The sequence below is a fragment of the Molothrus ater genome, chromosome 13, assembly GCF_012460135.2.
Source record: "Molothrus ater isolate BHLD 08-10-18 breed brown headed cowbird chromosome 13, BPBGC_Mater_1.1, whole genome shotgun sequence".
NCBI classification, from domain to species: domain Eukaryota; kingdom Metazoa; phylum Chordata; class Aves; order Passeriformes; family Icteridae; genus Molothrus; species Molothrus ater.
Genome location: NC_050490.2, coordinates 5962630 through 5982484, shown reverse-complemented (window position 1 = coordinate 5982484; position 19855 = coordinate 5962630). Strand labels below are relative to the sequence as shown.

Below are 19855 nucleotides of genomic sequence, written 5' to 3'. Positions count from 1 at the left end.
CAGCTGCCTGCAGACAGGCCAGGCTGCTTTGCAGACATGCCTTGAACACAGCATTACAATGCAACAAGCAAGCCAGCACAGGGTTTGTGCTGCTGCTGGGTAATAGTCACTTGTGGTCTGCATCATCTGAAACATTTCCCTCCTCTGAGGCTGCTCTCACACTTTCATCACCAACCACAGAAAAAACTGCATTTAATTATAACTTGTGATTAATAAAAAGCATCTGCATTAGTGTGATATGTTACCCATTTCTCCCATGTCATTTGAAAAGAGGAGCAGATGTCTCTGTATTTAATGTCTTTTTTCCTGTGCATACTCCATTTGGCATGAGCCTTTAAAATCCAATAGCCTGTACAACCTAATACCACATAATGTCAAACTTAGAACATGCAGCAAGGTCCTTCTGGCTGCTACATTTGCTTCCATATCCAATAACAGAACCGCTGGTTCACACTTTGACCAGCTAAACAAGCTATTCTTCAGTTTGTGATTTCTCCAGTGAATATTCACTGCCCATACTTACACTATGCATTAATGTGCTCTACCTCAGATATTAAATGGTAATGACTACACACAGAGACACTCTTCTGGTCTAAACTCAGTCTGCAGTAAAATTTTCTTACTGTAAAACTAATAGTCCTTTGTTATCAGATGTGTTTGGACTTGTTTGGACTACTTAATCATTTTTACAACGGTTCAGTACACCTGGTTTTTTTAATGCCAAAGACACTCATGCAGACAACAACTAAAAACTATAACCTGCAAGCAATTCAAGTTCTCACTAACATAAAAAATGTACCATTTGCAAAAATAGAAACTAAAGAGTGAAAAGTGTCAACCTGCTACAGACAGAACCTTCCAGCTGCCAAAATTCATTGCAGCAAGAATTGGTTCAGATAAAATGATGCCTCATATGACTGAAGGCAATGTAAAGTAATTTCACACCCCCTAATCTTCATAGTGAAAGAGTTGTAGACACAGCACAAGAAGGTCTAATCCAGCTAGTTAAGGAAGAACATAAAATAAAACTTAAAAAATAACATTATAAAAAAATTGTTTAAAGTAACATGATAATGTCATACTGATAGACAAATTCATCAATTCTACCTAGGTCTAAAATAATATTTTGAGATGGGAATTTTCAGTTGTAAATCAGGTTATGAACTTTTATTACTTTTCTCACTGATATTTTACTTTGAGTAAGATAAGGGCTACAGATGGATCATCAGAGGAGAGATGTGATTGATGGCATAATCTACTCAGTGAGTTCTACTATGAAAGACTGAATAAACTGAAGCTGCTTAGTTTAGGGAAGGAGAAACAGATTGGATAATAAAGACACTTCCAAACAGTTTACATAAATAAATACAAAGATCTGTTACTTTTCTCTTTGCAGCAAACTGTTCTTGTTTATAGCCAACACATGAATAACCATTCAGATTTAAATTTAATCAAAGGTGATCCCAATTAAAGGAGGAAAACTACTTAGAGAGAAGGCAAACAAAGCCCAGGAACAAATTGCCTGAAGAGATCCCAGCAGCACTGAGACCAATCCTAAAGCTCAACCAGGAAAACGAGGTGTTACTGACCCTTCCCCAGGGCAGAGGAGCTGAATTACAGCACTCACAGGCCAGTTCCCCTCCTTTGATCCTGTGATTTCCAGGTAACTTAGTAGCCAAGAAAAAATTCGGTCACAGCTCTGTGATATAGCCAAGAAATTACAGCTGAAATTACAGGATTCAGCTGAAGTATTTCAGAACCTCTCAGACACACCACGTACTCAGAGATCCCTGACATTAGGTCCCTCCTCTTGTTTTAACAACTCACCATTAAAAGCACACTTTCTGAAAGGAAGAGTCTGAGCCTGCACCGGGGAATAAGTGAAATGCAAACTGAACTTTTCTTGCCAAATTAAGTAATGAGAGTAAATTCTTTAAGAGAACACATAGCCCATTGATAGAGAGAGATCAACCAACCCATTTAATCTACTTTCCCATAGTTCATGAGTGATTCCTTCTCTAGGTGACCTAGACTCATTCCAACTATAAGTGCATTACCAAGATTTTTATTTACTGCAAGCTAATCACAACCAAATATTTTGCTTCCCCTTTAATTCCCCCTTTTCTTTCTTTCCTACACATTTTTCAATCTTTTTAAGCCAGGGCTTGGAAGTGGACACAACACTGTTCACTCCATGCAGCTGTACAATAAACAATGTAAAGAAAGTAAGACAAGTTTTCAGGTATGCAAGTGCTTGCAATTTCTACAACTCCTATTAATCAGCTATCAAGTTCCTTAAAAGAGACATTTTTCTTCACAATGACTGTTACACACCAAATCTCTTCCAGCCTGCCTCCTTTTGACCAGTGAGTGGCAAATGGAATTGAGGCTGGATTTTCAGAAGGGTACTTTCAGGGTCACCCCTTCCTTTACTCACCAGAACCCTGCATCCCTTTCTGTTCTCCTTCCCCAGTTTTCTTGTATTTTGTCCCTTTTGTACACAGGAGCTGCACTGCATATGGGTTTTATTCTAAAAGAGTTTGTTGGGTTTTTTTTCCTAAAATCATATGGAATTAAAAATACTACCAGCAGGCTGACATAGATGACATTTTAAATAGAAAAATAGTTTATCTTTAATTCATGTAATTCACCAATTACTCTGATCCTGAGTCAAAAATTCAGCACAAAGTAGGAATACACAAGGTATAGAAATTCAATGCCAATTTCTAGTAGTGCCTCTGTCAGAATTTAGAAATAAGATCCACATCTCAGGATTTCAGCAGCAGTTGTTGAAACTGTGCTATGCAACAATGTCCCTGAAGAGGAAACATCACTTGAACTGAAAGCCACAACTACTTAAAATGTAACTTCTTGTGCAGGAAGACAATGGCAGACAACACTGTACTGATCTGACAAACCCTAATTTTAAGTACTGTAGGACACTTCATCCTGTTAAACTATAGCTTAAATACAAATTCAGAAAAGCAGGGGGGGGGGAAGAAGCAAAACTTTAGGAAACAGTGTAAGAACCAGGACATATTCTGAGATATCCAGGGACCTTCTCTTAGAGCTAATCAGTAATTTAAGGGCCTCCTTCAGCTAAACATCATATTGCCATTGTTTTTCATAACCACTACTGGACTTATTCTCCATGAATACAATTAATACATTTTTTAGCATATTTTTAATCTTACCTTCCAAAAGATTGTACATTTACATTGGAAAAGTGCTTCTCTGTGCTCTGGTCATCCATGCAGCCTGACCATTTCACTATGTCTCCCAGATTTTTCTTAGTGACAAATGAAGAATGATCATTCTGCATTCTCTTTCATCAGGCTATGATGTCTAATTTGCAATTGCTAGCACAATCCAGGATCTCTTTCTGAAATTCAGCAGTCCTAATCTGTTCAGTTTCTTTTTGTAAGGAATTCCTCATTCTCAGCACCTTTTCCACTCCTACATTCTTGCACGGGTGTGCAGTGCTGCATACCATACTCCAAATATGAATTAATGATGGAATTTCACAGTAATAATGATTATAATGCTTGGTGACAGTATATACCTTTTAGCCAGCTACATAATTAAGCTGTTGTAGCTTTAGCCAGTGTTACTAAGTATTCTGTAGGTATTAAGCATGCTATAGCAATCCAAATTCAAAACTGAAAACATATACAAGACAATGGCAAGCTTTGAACCTGGAAATATCTAAACCAAGTCAGACATTCCTGGTATTTCTTACCATTTCAGTTTAGATACAAGAGTGTTATTAGATTTCATAGATTTAATTTGTAACATATTATCCAGTAATTCTTTTTTCTGGGTAAATGCCCAGAATGGAAATGGACTCGTGAACAAGTTAACTACATCATATTCCTAAATATCCATCTGAAAGGGATATATCAGGCATAAATATATATTTCTCAAAGCTTTATGGTATTACTTTCACCCAAAGGCAAAGAAATTGTATCCAGAAGAACATTTTATCACCTGCTCATTAAAATGCTACCAGTGGTATTCACGGAGTTAATCCATATTCATACACTGGATGCAAAGGGGAATTAACAGAAGCCAGCATGTCTTACTTTCAGCTGCTTCTACCCTCTTTGTCCTGTGCTTCCCAGAGCAAAGAGCTCCTGTAAGTTCTGTTAATATTCCCCAAAACCCTTCGAGCTTTAGGTGTTCATTCACTGCCTCTTCCATGGTCGTTCTTCCCACTACCCCACACATGATAACCCACACTATGACACCAAACTGCCCCCATTGTCAGTAAAGGAGTATCAAAGCACTTGGAAAACAGGACTTCTTATTGATTCCATGGCTCCAGGGTTGCACTTTCTTTATCTTACAGTCCTGACTAATCAAAGATTCACTAAGGCACAGCCTGTCACAAAGGGTATGCATGCAGCTTTTACCACAGCCAGGCTCAGAGTGACTGAGGATTCAAAACAGCAGTAAAATAATGTACAGATTTGAAATGCATAGGTCATTCTTGGGATGAGATGAACACTCACCTTCCATGAATATAATTGATCAATGATCAAGCCACAAAGTAAGAGCTGGACTTCGCCTTCTTAAAATTTCAAGAGTATAAAACCAAAACCAGTCAGACTCCCAGAAATGAGACCTGAATTGCTGCTCAGGGCAGAGCATGCCAAATTGTGCATGGGCTGAGGAAATGTTAGTTTTGTTTTAGAACCTGTTCAAGTGTAACATGATTGTGTTTCCCTGCCAGTGTTGTAAACACATCCTTTAATTCTGTCACCAATCTAAACATTTTAAGGGAATCTTCTTCCAGCATTAGTGCAGCTGATTTCCAATAAAGTCCATACCTATATAGCTATGACAATTTCCCAGCAGCAAGTCCATATAATATATGTTTACAGTCCACATTATATATGTTCATTTGCAATAACTGCATTTTTTATCCCTCTTATAAAAAACGTGGGACATTGGTGGTTTGATAAAAAACAATTTACCAAGCCCCCCTTCCCCCCCCCCCCAAACTTGCAGATAACTTCTCTCAAGGTTAGCAGAAAAATGGAGCAGAGGCCAACCAAAACATCATGACACAATGTGTACATGTCTGCCTGCTTCGTGTGCTCAGCCATTTTAATCCTTCAGTGCATTTTGGAAGCCTTTAATCAGAGAAGTAGTAAACCATTTGTACTTTACAGTACGTGGTAAGTGTAAATATTACCAGCTTAAACGATTTGGGTTTCCGTCCTTTGTATAAAATCTCTGTCTGAACATCTGTGCCTGTGAAGATTAAAGGCTGAAAAGCCTGGAAATAGAAGACCTTTGTATTCACAAATCACTGAAGGGAGTTACAATGTCTGGACAGCTTAACTGCCCCTTCAACCAACTCGGACCACATCTGAAGAAACCTTAACATTATTTGAATAGTCTAGAAAGTAAACAGCTCTGAAAAAGGTTCAGGATAGTTTTTGTGCCAACAAAGCTTGAAGCCTCCCCCAAGTTGGGCTAATATTTTCACACCAAGACCACCTCCATTGCACTCTGGGAGATTAGTGTTTAAAGGAAAGATTTCTTTCCACTCTTCTGTGAGACCATTAAGTGCTTTCAAGTAACAGACAGCTGAGTCCTGACCTCACTTCTACCACTTCCATACAACCATTCCTTATTCATGGTAGGATTGCTTCTCATTTACAGTAAGGTAAAGATGGTAGCAATCAGGGCCTCACTTTATCACAAATTAGGTTTCTTTATTTTTGAAAGTGTTCCCTCACCATTTGTGGCCTAGGTCACTGAGCTTATACTACCCTTAGCCTCCTCCAGGTCAGCCATCTACAGCTGTGACAAGTTGTTGCCATTCTATTTATTTCTACACTTAGGAAAATTCTTTGGGATCCACATGTGGTAGAAATACACATTTTATTTATTCTGTAAGTGCTATAACACCTCTCCAGATCTCTTGGTGAGTGATCCACCCATCACTCCAGAAGCAGAGAGGACAAGCTGTCACAAAATAGAAAGCAACATTCCCTAACAGAAGAACTCATCTGTGAATACAAAAAGCTTCTCATCTTTATCACCACTCTTACCCAAAGCTTGGACAGAACTAGCTTGCAGAACTGCTCTGAAAGAAGGTGAGAAACTTATCTATGACTCTGTTGTCATGAAGCTTAGCTGCACTGGAATCTAATTTGAACTGTGATATTTTCATATTTTCTTCCAAAAAAACACAGAACTCTTTCTCTGAGCTTAAAGAAGTCAGTATTTTTAAATTTAAATATAAAAATAGAAGTTCAGAGGTCCATGATAAAGCAGGTTAAAAACAACAGAAATATTTGCCTTGATTTTTCAAAGAGCATATTCACATAAAATTATGTATCCTTATCCTGTCTCCTTTCTCAAAACAAAGATGAATTTTATTTCCTAACCACTTTAATCCACAACATCAAGGACAGGGAATTAGTAACAACACAGAGATAGTAAGAAAATTCTTTCAGCTGTTGTTCTAAATATTCTGTTGTACTAACAGGCTAATTTTAAAGGAAAAGTCTTCTTGTGGTTTAAATCACATCTCCTAAGGACTACTGCAATTAGAATGGCAACATCATTAGTGAAAAGACTATTTTACCAAAGGTTCTGAAAGGGGAAGATATATATCTGTACAGTTAAAGGCAAGCAGATATACTGACCAGTGAAAAACTGCCAGAGAAATATGGACTCCCTTGGAAGTGTTTCACACGAGTGATGTGGATGAAAACACAAATAATGGACAGCAGTTATCCTATAAACAAAAACATCACCAGAAAGAAGGGGTGACACCTGTAAGCGTTTGTTGCAAAGGAAGAGCAGCTGTGCAAATGCACAGTGACTCAGCCTCTGCAGTGCAATGCAGCTCAGTTGCACAGCCCAGACAGACAGACCCCAGTGCCTTTGCTGGGGCTCTGTCAGCACGAGCTGAGCTCCAGCTCAGCAAATCCTGACAAGATCCACACTTGGGTCACTGCTGACCGTGAGGCAGAGCTTCACCCTGCCTGGGCTGCAGGGAAGAGCACAGCCCTCCCTCCCAAGCCTCTGCTTTGGAGCTTATTTAAAGGCAAGGTGGTGGCCAGCTGTGGTGCAGGTCCCAGGGTGCTCCTGACAGCTGTTGGGCTTTAGTCCTTAGATATCAACTACTCAGTCTTACTCCAGTTTGCTCCAAGGAAGGACAGAGCAGACTTGCTCCATGCTTCACATTGCCCTCTCTTACAGCGTGTCCAAGAAACTGAACTGCTCAAACTGCTCACCATGACCAAACAAGAGATCTTGGCCACCTTTTCCTTCCCCCTGTTCCACTCTTTTCCCTCAGCTCTTGCTTCTGATCCTGGATGCTGTTCTTAGCTCTTGATGACCCCTCCACAAAGGTATTTGAATCCAACACAAGAGAGAGGGGAAAAAACAGCCAAAAAACCTGAAGCCAACAAACCCCAACACACATCCCAAAGCACATTAATCTCAAAACTCCGTGAGGAGTATAGTCACATTCACTTGATAAATAGTTGCTTTTCATAGAAACATTGTGTGTCTGACAGAGATAACATCAAGTTTATTTCTTCTTTAATTTTGAGCCAGCAGAAAGAAATTACACTGAGCCCAAAGAAGCTCAAAATTCTTTAACAGTATTGTACTGCCCAATGAAAAACTCGTAAAAATAAATCTTGACACTGCTTCCATACAATAAAAATCAGTTTGTTAAGACACTGAACTCAATACTCATCTACAACTGAGTGACAAGAAGATATGCATAAATTTAGAGCCATTTCTGTTGCTTCAACACTCATATTTAGTGCCATAACAGAAGCAACATGTTAAACTAAAGCAATATTCATGTCAGAAATTTTATTTGGACAGGACTTTGCTATTATTTCCATTACCAGTTTTGCTAAAATGAATAAGGCATAATTATAACTACAGCTTACTTTCCTAACACAGAAACATATGAGTAGTCAAAAATCCACCCAGGAGTGACTTCTGGAAAATTGGAATAGAGACTTCAATGGTTGTCTAGGAGAAAGACTGTTTATAGTTCAACCTTCAGTTCACCACAGTATGACACTTCTCAGATAAGGTTAACTTTCAATAAAATAAGTATAGGGAAAGAGAACAGAGAATTTGACAGCATCATGAGCAGCAGCAGGGCTGTTCATATGTCCAGTACTGAGGATAAGGCAAGTAAATTGTTCAAATAATAAGAAAGATTTCAGTTTATCCAGCTGCAGAGACCTTGGCTGATTTTAAAAGGCAAGTGGCAATTATTTTGTTTCACATAAGGTTTCCCCGTTTTATCCTGTTATTGATGAATATTTTTGCCTTACAGAGTGTACTTGATATTAGAAATTAAATACTATGCATGAGGAATAAATAAGTTAGATTATTAGAAAAAGCTCCAAGAGACTTCCAGCCAACACCACAACTCCTGTCTTCAGCAAAAAAACCATAAAAGTCTTTAAAAAAAAAGAAGAATTTTTATTTCTATCTAATGAACATACCACATTTAATGTATTTACATTACTGTACAAACCTGTGCAATTTAGAGATAGGAGTAACAGAGTAGTGACCTAAACTCAGATGTAGGAACATATAAAGTTGGGTTTTGTTTTCAGTTTTTGTGCACTTCTGACAGCAGAGAGAGTGTTGATTAACATAAAGAAGCTCAAAAGCTACATCTCTATAAAACTCAGGTAGCCATGTATTTCTGGAACTAGGAAGTCTGTATTGGTCAATTCTGACTTTATATGTCTGACAAGCTTCCAAGACTTTTACTCAGAAATAATAAAGTCTAAAAGCAGAAAACATTGCCCAATCAAACCTTCTCCCACAACTTTCCCATTTGGTTTTGTCATTTCCCCAAGTCTTAATTCCAATATGTGCAATTCCGTGCTATGGAAGTAATTTGGCTCATTCTTCTAGCTATCAGTCTCATGCTGTTATGCCAGAAACTGATTTTTGTGTGTGCATCTGAGGAAGCAACCTGCTAAATCATGTTTAGCTTAGTGCAAAATAAACACACAGTAAGAACTGGGGTATGGTCTAATGTTTCATCAGACTTCAGCTCTAGTTATTTGATTCCCCATACTGTACCCTTTGAGTGTGTATATGAAAGTCAGCAAACACCACTTCCATTATTCACTATTTGTTAAAATTCTTCATCAAATCCCTCATCTTCTTCCTCTCCCTTTCTTTCTTTCTGCACAACCAACTCCCTCTCACACAGAAAGAACCCTGCCAAACAGCAGAGACATCCACCCAGAAATACAAGGGGATGTCAGCAAATATATGTTGGGGTTACTGCAGGAAAAGAATAGAAAGAACCTCCAGAGCAACAAAGCTGAGAACTCACACTGAGAAACCCATGTCTGACTTGGCCTTCAGAGTTACTAACAGCCCCTCTTGCATGGAGCTTATAGGTAGGGCAGAAGGTTTGTGAAAAGTGTAATAAATACAAAGTTCCAGCCTAAACACAGTTTGGCATGAATAGAATCCTCTCCTTTAGGGTAAGAGCTGAGAATGACAGCCAGCCTTGGGGCCCGTGCGAGATTGTCACTAGGAAACTTGTGCCTTGTTCTCAGTAAAAGGGACATCTCCAAGGTGGTTACCATGCCCTTAAGTCCCTTTAACTAGGATGGAACACACTCCAGACCCGTGGCATTTCTCATTCAATTGAAAACAAAGAATCTGATTTTATCTAAATTAATTCCGGGGCTTCCCAGAATGAAGCAATTGTTTCTCTGAGTTACTCCATTTTAGTTAGTAGATTTATTCCCCCTAAGGCCATTTGGAAGCTGGACTGAAGCATCTCTCCACTGTCAGTGTTACAAAAGAATGTCTAATCAGACAGAGTGCTGAAACCAGAGCAGCAGCTGGGACCATCTCAACTGCACAACAAAAGAGAAGAGATGTAAGATAGGCAAAAATACTAAATTGTCCTGCAGTTTAGAACAGAGCTCTTGGACAGCTGGCAGCAGACTGGACTGGGCCAGTTTCACACCCCATGTTACTGACCTCATTTAACTTGTCTTACAAACAGGCTGCACAAGGAGTTAACAGGACTTCTGCGTTCTTCTGGAACTCTGACAATCAGACAGCTTCAGGTTTCCAGTCCATACCTGTGAGGCTACTGTCCAAATAACCTTTTACCCTAAAGACAGTGGCACATGCACATAAAAAAGGTAAACCCTGCAAACTTGCCTTTCATCTCCTTTTAACAGAATAGTTTTCAAAAAAATACACATCTTGGATTATTATTTAAAAATCTATAGTAAAAAGCAAACTTGTTTTAAAACAGGTTATTTGATACCTTCAATGATTAACTGGTTTTGTTTTAATACCAATAGATATGAGATACCTATTAAGATATGAGAACAACATTGATATGAAGTGAATGTGGTGAGAGTCTAAAGAAACAGAACAGCATTGAAGGGGTCTTGCCTCAGGTCTGTGGCAGAATCAGCAACACCTGCACATTGTTCCAGATCAACATTTGTCCAACACATTCACAGAGACTTACATCATGGAAATTCTAAATATTATTCCATCAATATAATCTTCTTTATATCCTTACCATGACAAGTGTTTTCTAATGTCAAACCTGTTTCCTTCGCCTCAGATTAAATCTGCTCCACCAAACAGAAAAAACCTCACTATCTATACCCCCCTTTCTTTTTAGTACTCAAAAGTATTTGAAGGTTATATCTTCCTCCAGCATCAGTCTTCCAATCTTCAGAATAAACAATATGAATTTGTTCAAATTTCCTTCAGAGGTAAGATTTTAAAATCTCTTAAGGATAATCCCTGCTGCTTTCTGTTTCTCTCCAAACTGTTCACTACTTTCCTGAAAAGCAGTGCGAAAACCCAAGGACTCCAGCCAAGATCTCCCTAATGCTGAGCAGGATGGAAAGTGTGCAGGCTGCAAGCCTTCCTAGAGATGCCAATGTCTAGGATGAGTGAACCATCCATAAGAGCACAACAGGAAATTCCAGCAGTTTCCAGCTCCAATCTCTAGCAATGTGAATAGCAACAGAGTGCTTTGGGTCCAGCTTCTGTTTCAGACATTTCTATCTCTGCAAGAGAAAGAACTGCCTGTGAGCAGCTGGGTGGTTCTCTGCACTCCATGTCTGCTCTCTTTTTCCATGTCTTGCATGATGAAAATGCTCCAAAGCTTTAGTAACTATTTGTGACCTATAATACTCCATACAACTACTCAGCTAAGTAACCATGATGAGCCTCTTTCAACCATGTATATAATTATTAAAAAAGAAACCAAAAAAACCCCATATGCACAAACAGAAGCCATTTATTCCCAGAACATTATTCAGATTGCATTGCTTTACACTTCTTATTCTAATGTTTTCACATTTACTTTTCAGTACACAAAGTCTGAATGTTTCTAATGCTTACCTTTCTGTGGTCAATTGAAGGCTGTGGGATGACAAGCTGAAATCCCAGCACTGCTAGGGAACTGAGAAGTCTGAAAAGGCAAACAGTGAAACAGAACAGATAATTACCACTAATACAAACCACACATCTACAACCTGACAGGGCTTCACACTGCAAGAAGATATTTAAACACTTGAATATCATTGCTAACCAAAGCAGACTCACTGAACTGTATGAAATGTTCATATAAGATTCTGTTCACAACAGGCTCATCCCTGAATGTATGAACCTGGTTCATACATAGATTTGCCCAGCTATAAAGCAAAAGTGAACCAAATAGAATCCATTGATAGTATTTCATATAACTTCGTGTTTAAATTTAAAAATTCCTGGCAGTGCATATTTTCACACCTCAGCATTCAGTGTGCAACTGACATATGCTTTGCAAGTTTTCTAAAGTGCTAAGTAAGAATTCACCCAGCTGTGTACCACATCTGCTTCTAGCTCTGGCTCTTCATTTCACAGATGAACACTCCACCTTCAGCACACAGGAAACAGAAAATAGGTTCCTCCCCAGCTGCCTAACACTTGTGAAAATTAAATAACCTAATGGGCAGAGAGGATGGAAAGTAGAGAACACAGCCCACCAGAGACTGAGGATAAGCAGCCAAGCATCACCCCAGTCCCCACATCTTCAGTCTGAAAGGAGTCATAATGGGAACCAAGCCCAAACAAACTCTTCTGTCAAGCCTCACCACTTTAGTGACTCCTAGGAGCCTGTTACAACTTAGGCATAGTTAGCTCAGTCTTTTGTTTGCTAAAATTTGCAACAGAAACTGGTTTGTCTCCTTCTAACAAGCCCCTTCACCAGAAAACATGGACAGGTATGGCAAATGGGATCAAGGTATCTTTATTTTACCAGAAGCTTGACTTTTCAGACTACCAAGAGTATGTTTCAGACCCACTATAAGGGGGAAACCTGCTAGTGATTTGCTGAATTTCAATGCAGAAGTAAAAGGGATGGATTTGGATACAAAATACATCTGCAAACTAATGGACCAGACAAAATCCAGCTGCATTTCCTACTCACAGCTCCCTCCTTTGCTCCCTACCCAGTAGCCCTTCAAACAAGGTATTTTCTGAGACAGACCTCCTAAAGAGAAAGGGTTTTTTTTAAAACTAAGCATTTAATTACCACCAATACAAATATTCTTCTGCTAGGGAGAAAGTTTATCTTGTGTTTTACTTCTTTACTGCCATGTCAATTTAGGGGAGAAAAAAGGAAGCCCTTTAAAAAGCATGTTAGAAGGAAGTCTGGTATTTCACAAAGCTATCATTTGTGATAAAACAAAATACATAGGAGGTGTCTGAAATCAAAGCCAGTGTAAGAAATGAAGAAATCACAGCAGGAGTCAAAACATTCAGTTCAGAGCAGAGCCCAATCACACAGTGGTACATGGAAGCCAAAGGCACAAATAAATAAACTGATTTGCAAATCACACCTGAAATCAAAGGCAGGAATAGAACCCAGACCTCCAAACTGCAAAATTACATCATCAAGTCTGTCTTCAGCTCACCTGCCTATCTCTTTTCTAAGTGTTTAAGTGATCTCCCAACTCTTGTCAATGAAGAATGACAAGCATCCAAGTAGGTGGAGTGCAGTGGCTGATAGGCCCAGCCTCCATCCTCTGCAATTTATATTTAACCTCATCTCAGAGTCTTCCTACCCACCCCTGCTCCCTTATGCCTTCTGCTCCCTATAATCCCTCAGAGCATGTGAAAGAAAGTTCAGACTTCCCATAAGGAAATGAATGCTTTCATCCTCAACAGGACAGGATTTTTCTGATCGGTCTGACAGTCTACAGATTTCCATGTGTAAATTCTTCTGAAATCATGCACAAGGTTGTGAGTTCTGAGCTGAATGAGAACTGTAATCTTCAAGGCAAATTACTTACCAGATTAAAGTTCTCAGTTCTAAACAGCAAACTTTTAGTATATGTGTGATTACTCTGTGCCAGGCTTTTCCTGACCATTCTTTAAGGAGGTTGCACTGCAATCACCATCTGTATCTATGAGGCTCAAGGACAATACAGATTTTAAATTTGCTTCTGTATCTGCAAATGGACCTGTCAGAAACAATGGTATCAAGCTATGATTTCAAACACACAGGAAATCTGCCAGGAATACTTTAGCTATCTTGAGGTAAGCCCCAGCTTCAAATCAGTGTGTGGCAATTTAATTTTTTTAATGTTATTTCCCTCAGCAGCTTGCTTTGGCTAAGTTCTCTGGACTAGGCTCTTTTATTTGTCATGCATGACTAACTTTAAGCCTCCCAAGCTACAAAAAAAGGCTTCTCCAATTTCAGTGGGTTTGGTTCAGGTATCCTCACAATGCAGAAAAGCCAAAAAGAACAAGTGCTTCTCAAAATAAGGGAAAACTTTTCAAGTATACCTGACCAGGTGAGGTACCAATTGCAGCTGATGGGTGGCTGTAGAACTCTGGCCTCTGGTGCAGAATCTTGCTGGCACAGCCCCTGCTCTCACAGTTGAGGCTCTCTTTGGAGCCAAGCAACCAGTTCGAAGCAAAGTCAGACTTTAAATTCTCTCACTTTCTTTTACAGGCAACACCAATTGCCAATAATATAAAAACATAAAAGAGAAGCTTAAATACAAGCATGAACATAAACAACTGGGGAAGACTGAGAGGCACAAGCACAAAGCAAAATTAGGTCTATTGTAGGAGTAGCATGAAAAATTTTGCGATTTAACACCTCATTTAGGAACACCTCTCAGGGTTCTTCCTACTCAGTGCAGTGAGTGTTAGCTCTGCATGAATGAAGCTAAAGGGTACCAAAGCAGATCTCTCACATGTTGCTGTCCCTCAGTAGCTGCATTTTATGGAGGAATATTCTGGCCAAGTGTGGATTGTCCACACACAGGTGATCAGTACTGACTGGTGCAATGTGGCTCTTGTCTCAAATTCCCAACTTCCTCCCAATTCTGCTGAACAGCCCAAGTCTGGGACAGCCTGGGAGGAGCTTTGCAGGTCACCTTTCAGCTGAAAGATAACACTGGTAGTGTCAGTAATGTGTGACAGATCCGTTTTGATGGAAAATCTGCCCTGGCATATTAAGAGGGTGCCAGAATTGCAATTCAAATATTGATGTCTCAAAGTCAGGAGAAGCAAGGTTGGAGCAGAGGTGTCACAGTAACTCCCTCCCAAAGACAGAGCACTCAGCTGTCATTCCCTGCAGGAGGGCAGCCTGTGTTTGTGTGGCACCAGGGCTGCCTGTGTGCTCTGAATCTGCTCGCCCAAGGACAGGGCAGAACCGGACAGACCAGCTTAGGGACAGCTGAATGTTTCCTTTGTTAGCAAAGCTCTTTGAAAGGTCTTTCCTATGTTTGCCCACTGGCAAACTGTTTCAGGAATGCATAAGACAAATCCATGAATGAATTGCAGCACAGGTACTAAAACATGCAAATCAGCAATTTAAGCCCAGTGACTGTAACTGTACAGCCTCATCAAAAAGCACAGGAACTTTCCAGTCATACAGACCATCACCTTGGCACACACCAACAGATGCTCTAAGCATGAACTAGCACTGAGAACTTTCTTTTCTCACTATCACCAAAGAATGCTATGTCTGGTATGCATATACTTGAGTATTTGGTCTTGGGACAAGATTTCTATTTACCCTCCTACAATACAGACACCTCTAACAGCAGAGCAAGAGACCACCAAATTGAAATTTACTGCAGTGTGTTAAGAGCATATTAAATAAGATTTTAAATGTTTTATTGCATCACTTACCTCAAAGAAACTATTAAACTGTCTACCATGATCTTTTAATGCAAGGTATCTTGAAGTGAAAAATTCCTCTTCACTGTGGTACAGCACAATGACAATCACACACAAATCCTACAAAAAGAAAGGAGAAAAACAATTAACACTGCTTATTCAGTATTTCCCAGGATATCTATAAAACTGCAGACACACCCACATTAGCCATCTCTACTTCAATTCTTGGGACTCTACAGCAATTCAAACTGAATATCCAGTGTATGTTACAGAAATAAACTGTACACACACCATTTTTTGCAACAGGATTTCAGTATTACCAAAGTGCTCTGCAGAAATACTGTGGGATGCAAAATCTTGGTTTGATTCCCAAGAAAGCAAATCTGATGTCAGACTTACTTGCCTTTTGAATTTGCATTCCTGGTATGTTACTTGTATAACAATAAAGCAAACAATCTCATTTAAAGTCTTCTGTTAATAAAATTCATAGAAATTAACCTGGGTTTATAACTTCTAATGTACCTAATATTATTAATACACTCTGCATTTGGTGAGCAATGCAAGGATGACTCTGTGAGTGCTTATACAGTTTGCAGAAAAAACCTGAAGAGCAGCGTTGTTTCCTCTACTAGAGATAGAAAACCTACCCACAATGAAGTGAAATGCCTTACCCACAGTGAAGGAGGAAATCTGGAGTTAAACAGCATTCTGAATGGAAATTTAACTGATCCTTATTTCTAAGTACTATCAGTGCATCACCACTACTGTGAAAACACAGAAACCCTCCCAGCCCTTGGGAGGATTACCCAAACACACTTCCATTTGTTTGTAAATAATCTCAAATGTTCAGACATCTGGGAAGTTCTTATTTTACTAAATTTGAAATCATATACTGGGCATCTAAAATGCACCCAAATTTTCAGGCTGGAAGGAGATCCTTGCAGTAAGGAAATACAGCATAAATCAGAAGGGCTGGTGGGAAAGTGGCAAGGAGGGAGGGAAAGAGGAAATAAAACACTATTAGAACATAAATCATACATTTCAAACCTTAGTCAACCACTGTCTGTATCTTTCCCTTTACAAGTGGTTACATGCTGAAATGCAGTGGAGTGAAGAGAAACAAGAGAACATTGCTGTTCACAGATAAAGAGCTCTCAATTTCTGTCAGACAGCCAGATAATTGAAAACTGCCTAGAATGGGACAGGACTGGCAAGAACGGAAGAAATGTGCAGTTAGACAAAGTACAGATCCTGCTGCTAGGAAAATGCAGATTGTTTGCAGCTGGACAGGTTAAATACTCCCTACCTTCTCCTAAAAATCAAACAACAACAAATTTGGATTAGGAAATCCCAAAATACTTGTAACATCTTCAAAAGAGAATTCCACAATTGATTAACGATTTGATTGTTTAGTTTCTTAATGGAAGGCATTAAAAGTTGAGTACTTGGGAAAGTATCACAACAAAAGTTCTGTATGTAACAGGTTTGAGTCAGTCCTGAGGAAGAAAACACTAAGGCTGAGCTAAACTTCATCCTCTCCTGCAGTTTCACAGTTGTCAGTAGATATCAGAGGTTTTCTCAAACTTCTTCATAGTTTTCCCTACTTAACACTGTAAAATTGGCTTGTTATAAGATGGGAAGCACTTCTGAGAACAGATTTTTAGTCTGGATCTCCTGCAACAGTTCACACCATTTGAGATTTTAGCACATTCAGTAAAAGCTGCATTCCTTTAAACATTAGGCAAGTCCATACATCCAGCACAGATCCCCTAAGACAGGATTTACTAATTCTGAACTGAGAAGGAAATAAATGTCTCTCTGCCTACAACCTGACTCTCAATTACCAAGCATACTGAGGTACAATAGTTGTTTATATCACTTATTGAAGATGGAGAATCCGTCTGTGACGTGCATTGTAACCAACATGGTTTAAAGTTCTTATCATCTTGGTCTTTTTTCAGATATACTCTTCCAGATTTTTCACTCCACAATAATCTTTTCATCCAAAAACCTTGTATGGAGTGACACAGTCTCAAAAGAACACTGCTCCGGGACACAAAAACACTGAAAAAGCAATGTACACTCCACTAATCCCTTCTATAAACTGCACCTCGTTTGAAAAACAGGAAAGATAATATGATAGATCTAGTTTGGCAAAGTAACAAGAGAAGGACCAGAGTGTTTCTGGAGACTGTTCTTTAAAAGAGTGCCTAAAGTCCATGCATATGTTTTCAATTTTTTTCAGTTCATTTGTATCTTCATTGTCAATGGCAGGCTGCATTACTAACTCTACTTTCAGCTGCATTTCAATGCCTCTTGCAAAACACCTCTCACCACAACTCATAGATGCATTTCTTTTGAAATATCATTTGTAGCACTTAGTGTAAAAACTGCTAAATAGTTAAGTGACTTGAAGAGCTTGCTTTCCAGATTGTTTAAGAGCCTAGGTGCTTACAGCCTAGTGAAAGGCATGTCATTTTGGCAGTGGTGTCTTTGATATGAAAATGTGCAAACGTGACAATCATTTTCCCTCCAGAAGATCCAGGGCAAAATGAATACCTGAAATGGCTACACAGTTAACACTGGGATTGAATAACATGAATTTGGCAGGGAAACTTTCAAAAGCCTGATGAAGTGTACTTGTGTTCAATAAGTCTTGCATTGTAAAAGTCAAATTGCCTTCCCAGAAGGGGCTGAAAAGCACTATAGACCTTTCTAGCAAAAAACCCTTTAGTAACCCTGCATAAAGCAGAATATATATTAATTTCTTAACTGGAACAACCCACACTCATCTACTTCACAGAGTCAGCAAGGCTTTCTCCACTGCATTAAAACATTTGACTTTTCAGCAGTGTTCCCTATTTCACTTCCAAGCTGGATGAGAACAAGATTGATCTATGAAACTAGGTGGAGGAAAAAAAACCAACAAAAACACACCCTCCCAGAAAATCAATCAACTAAACCAACCAACTACCTCACAGGATGAAACAGAAGACAAACCTCTCCAGGGGTGACAATGACAGGGAGAAGTGTTTCATTCCCTATAATGAAATGCGCAATGGCTCACAGAAATGATTAAAGGACCCTGCTTAAAGTCTCCTCCCCTTTCACAGTGCAGGTGAGTGGTTGTAACACCTCCCACCTGCTGCTGCTGTCTCAGCAGCAATTACCAAGCTATTGCTCAGCAATTGCAATTACTCAGCATTGCTACCAAGCAATGAAACGAGCCCATCATAACCATCCCTTAACTTGATATTTACTGACATCCACCCAGACCCTTTCTCACAACATTAGGAAATAAAAATATTAATTTGTAATGGAGATTTAAAAAAGGGGTGGGGATTGAAAATGTCAATAAGAAACCTAATCTAATAAGCTCATTGGCAATCACAGAAATTTGCTGATAAGGACAAAAAAGATTTCTCAAGGAGTTAAATGACACAATACACAGAATTACCTGGACAGACACGACAGATACAGAAAGTTAAGAAAAGAGGAAGAAAGTTCTTCTGAGAAGTCAAAGATAAGAGCTATCCTTTCGCTAATTAACTTCAAGAAACGTCTTCCTACTCAGAGGTTTGAAATTTTGCAGAAAGCCAATGTTATCCTAACCTCTTAATTATCATGGGACTACTCACATGTGGCTTTTCATGTGACTGTGCCCTTTGTGTATTGTGAGTGGATGGTATTTCACTTCATGAATTCCTGTGTCATTTTAGCATCAATCTGTTCTTCTTGTAAGTCCTGTCAACAACACATACATCTGCATCTATCTATTAACAGAAATTCCTGAACATGTGCTTCTCTACAGGACCTACTAAAACAATGCAAGCCCCTCTATTTTAACTCACAACAAGAATGTGAGATTCATCTTACAGAAACAGACAGTAACTCAACCAAGTTCAGAAGTGCTCTGAGCTTTTAGCCTCTTCTACTGTGGTGCCTTTCATATATATGAAGCCAGCTTCAATTTCCTTCAATGTTTTGGTTTTTTTTTTTTTTGGTCAGATTATTTATTTGCCAGCTACTGACAATGCCAACTTGAAGCAAGCATGAAAGTAGAGCATTGTTCCAAAGTCATGTTTTCACTGATAGGAAAAGTTCTCATTTTGTTGCTTGTTCGTTTTTGGTTTTTTAGGGTGTTTTTGCTTGTTTGGTTGGTTTTTGGGGGGTAGTGAGGGGGTAATCATAAATAAAGAACATATAGAATATCACACCCTTTAAGACTGCCTTGGAATCTGTCGCCTCGCACATTTGTAAAGTACAGTGTATCTGTTGGTTTAGTTGTTCAAATCTATTAAATCATGTTCAGTGCAAGTCCTTTGGATTGCATCCAAAATTCACTACATTCACAAGACTTTGATAAAGCACTCAGAGTTTGCCAGGTTTATCTAGCTACATAATTTGTGCATACATCCAACAGCTTGAACTGCAGCTGTTGACACCTACCACCAGAGTTTTAATCTCTTCAAATATTCATTAACTACATTAAAACATACACTTGTCTCTGAAAGCTGCATAAAAGAGAAATCTAGCATTAGATCTGATGAAAAGTTCTGATACTTACATGGAGAAAACATTTTATTTAAACAAAAATGGCAAGTTGCTCCACCTAACCCTGCAGGTAGCTTTCTCTTTAATTTGAAGTGCTTTGAGAACTTTCAGGTTCTCC

The 19855-nt window shown here is 39.0% G+C and overlaps 1 protein-coding gene across 1 annotated transcript in view; it reads right to left on the bottom strand.

Moving 5' to 3' along the window:
• Window positions 1-19855, bottom strand: part of THSD4 (thrombospondin type 1 domain containing 4) — a 238741-nt gene that overhangs the window by 201344 nt on the left and 17542 nt on the right. The window contains exons 2-3 of the mRNA XM_036389920.1: window positions 15196-15303; window positions 11407-11476 (exon numbers count right to left, since the gene is read on the bottom strand). Of these exons, the coding sequence (XP_036245813.1) occupies window positions 11407-11476; window positions 15196-15224 (99 nt within the window). The 5' untranslated portion in view covers window positions 15225-15303. The remainder of the gene's footprint in view (window positions 1-11406; window positions 11477-15195; window positions 15304-19855) is intronic.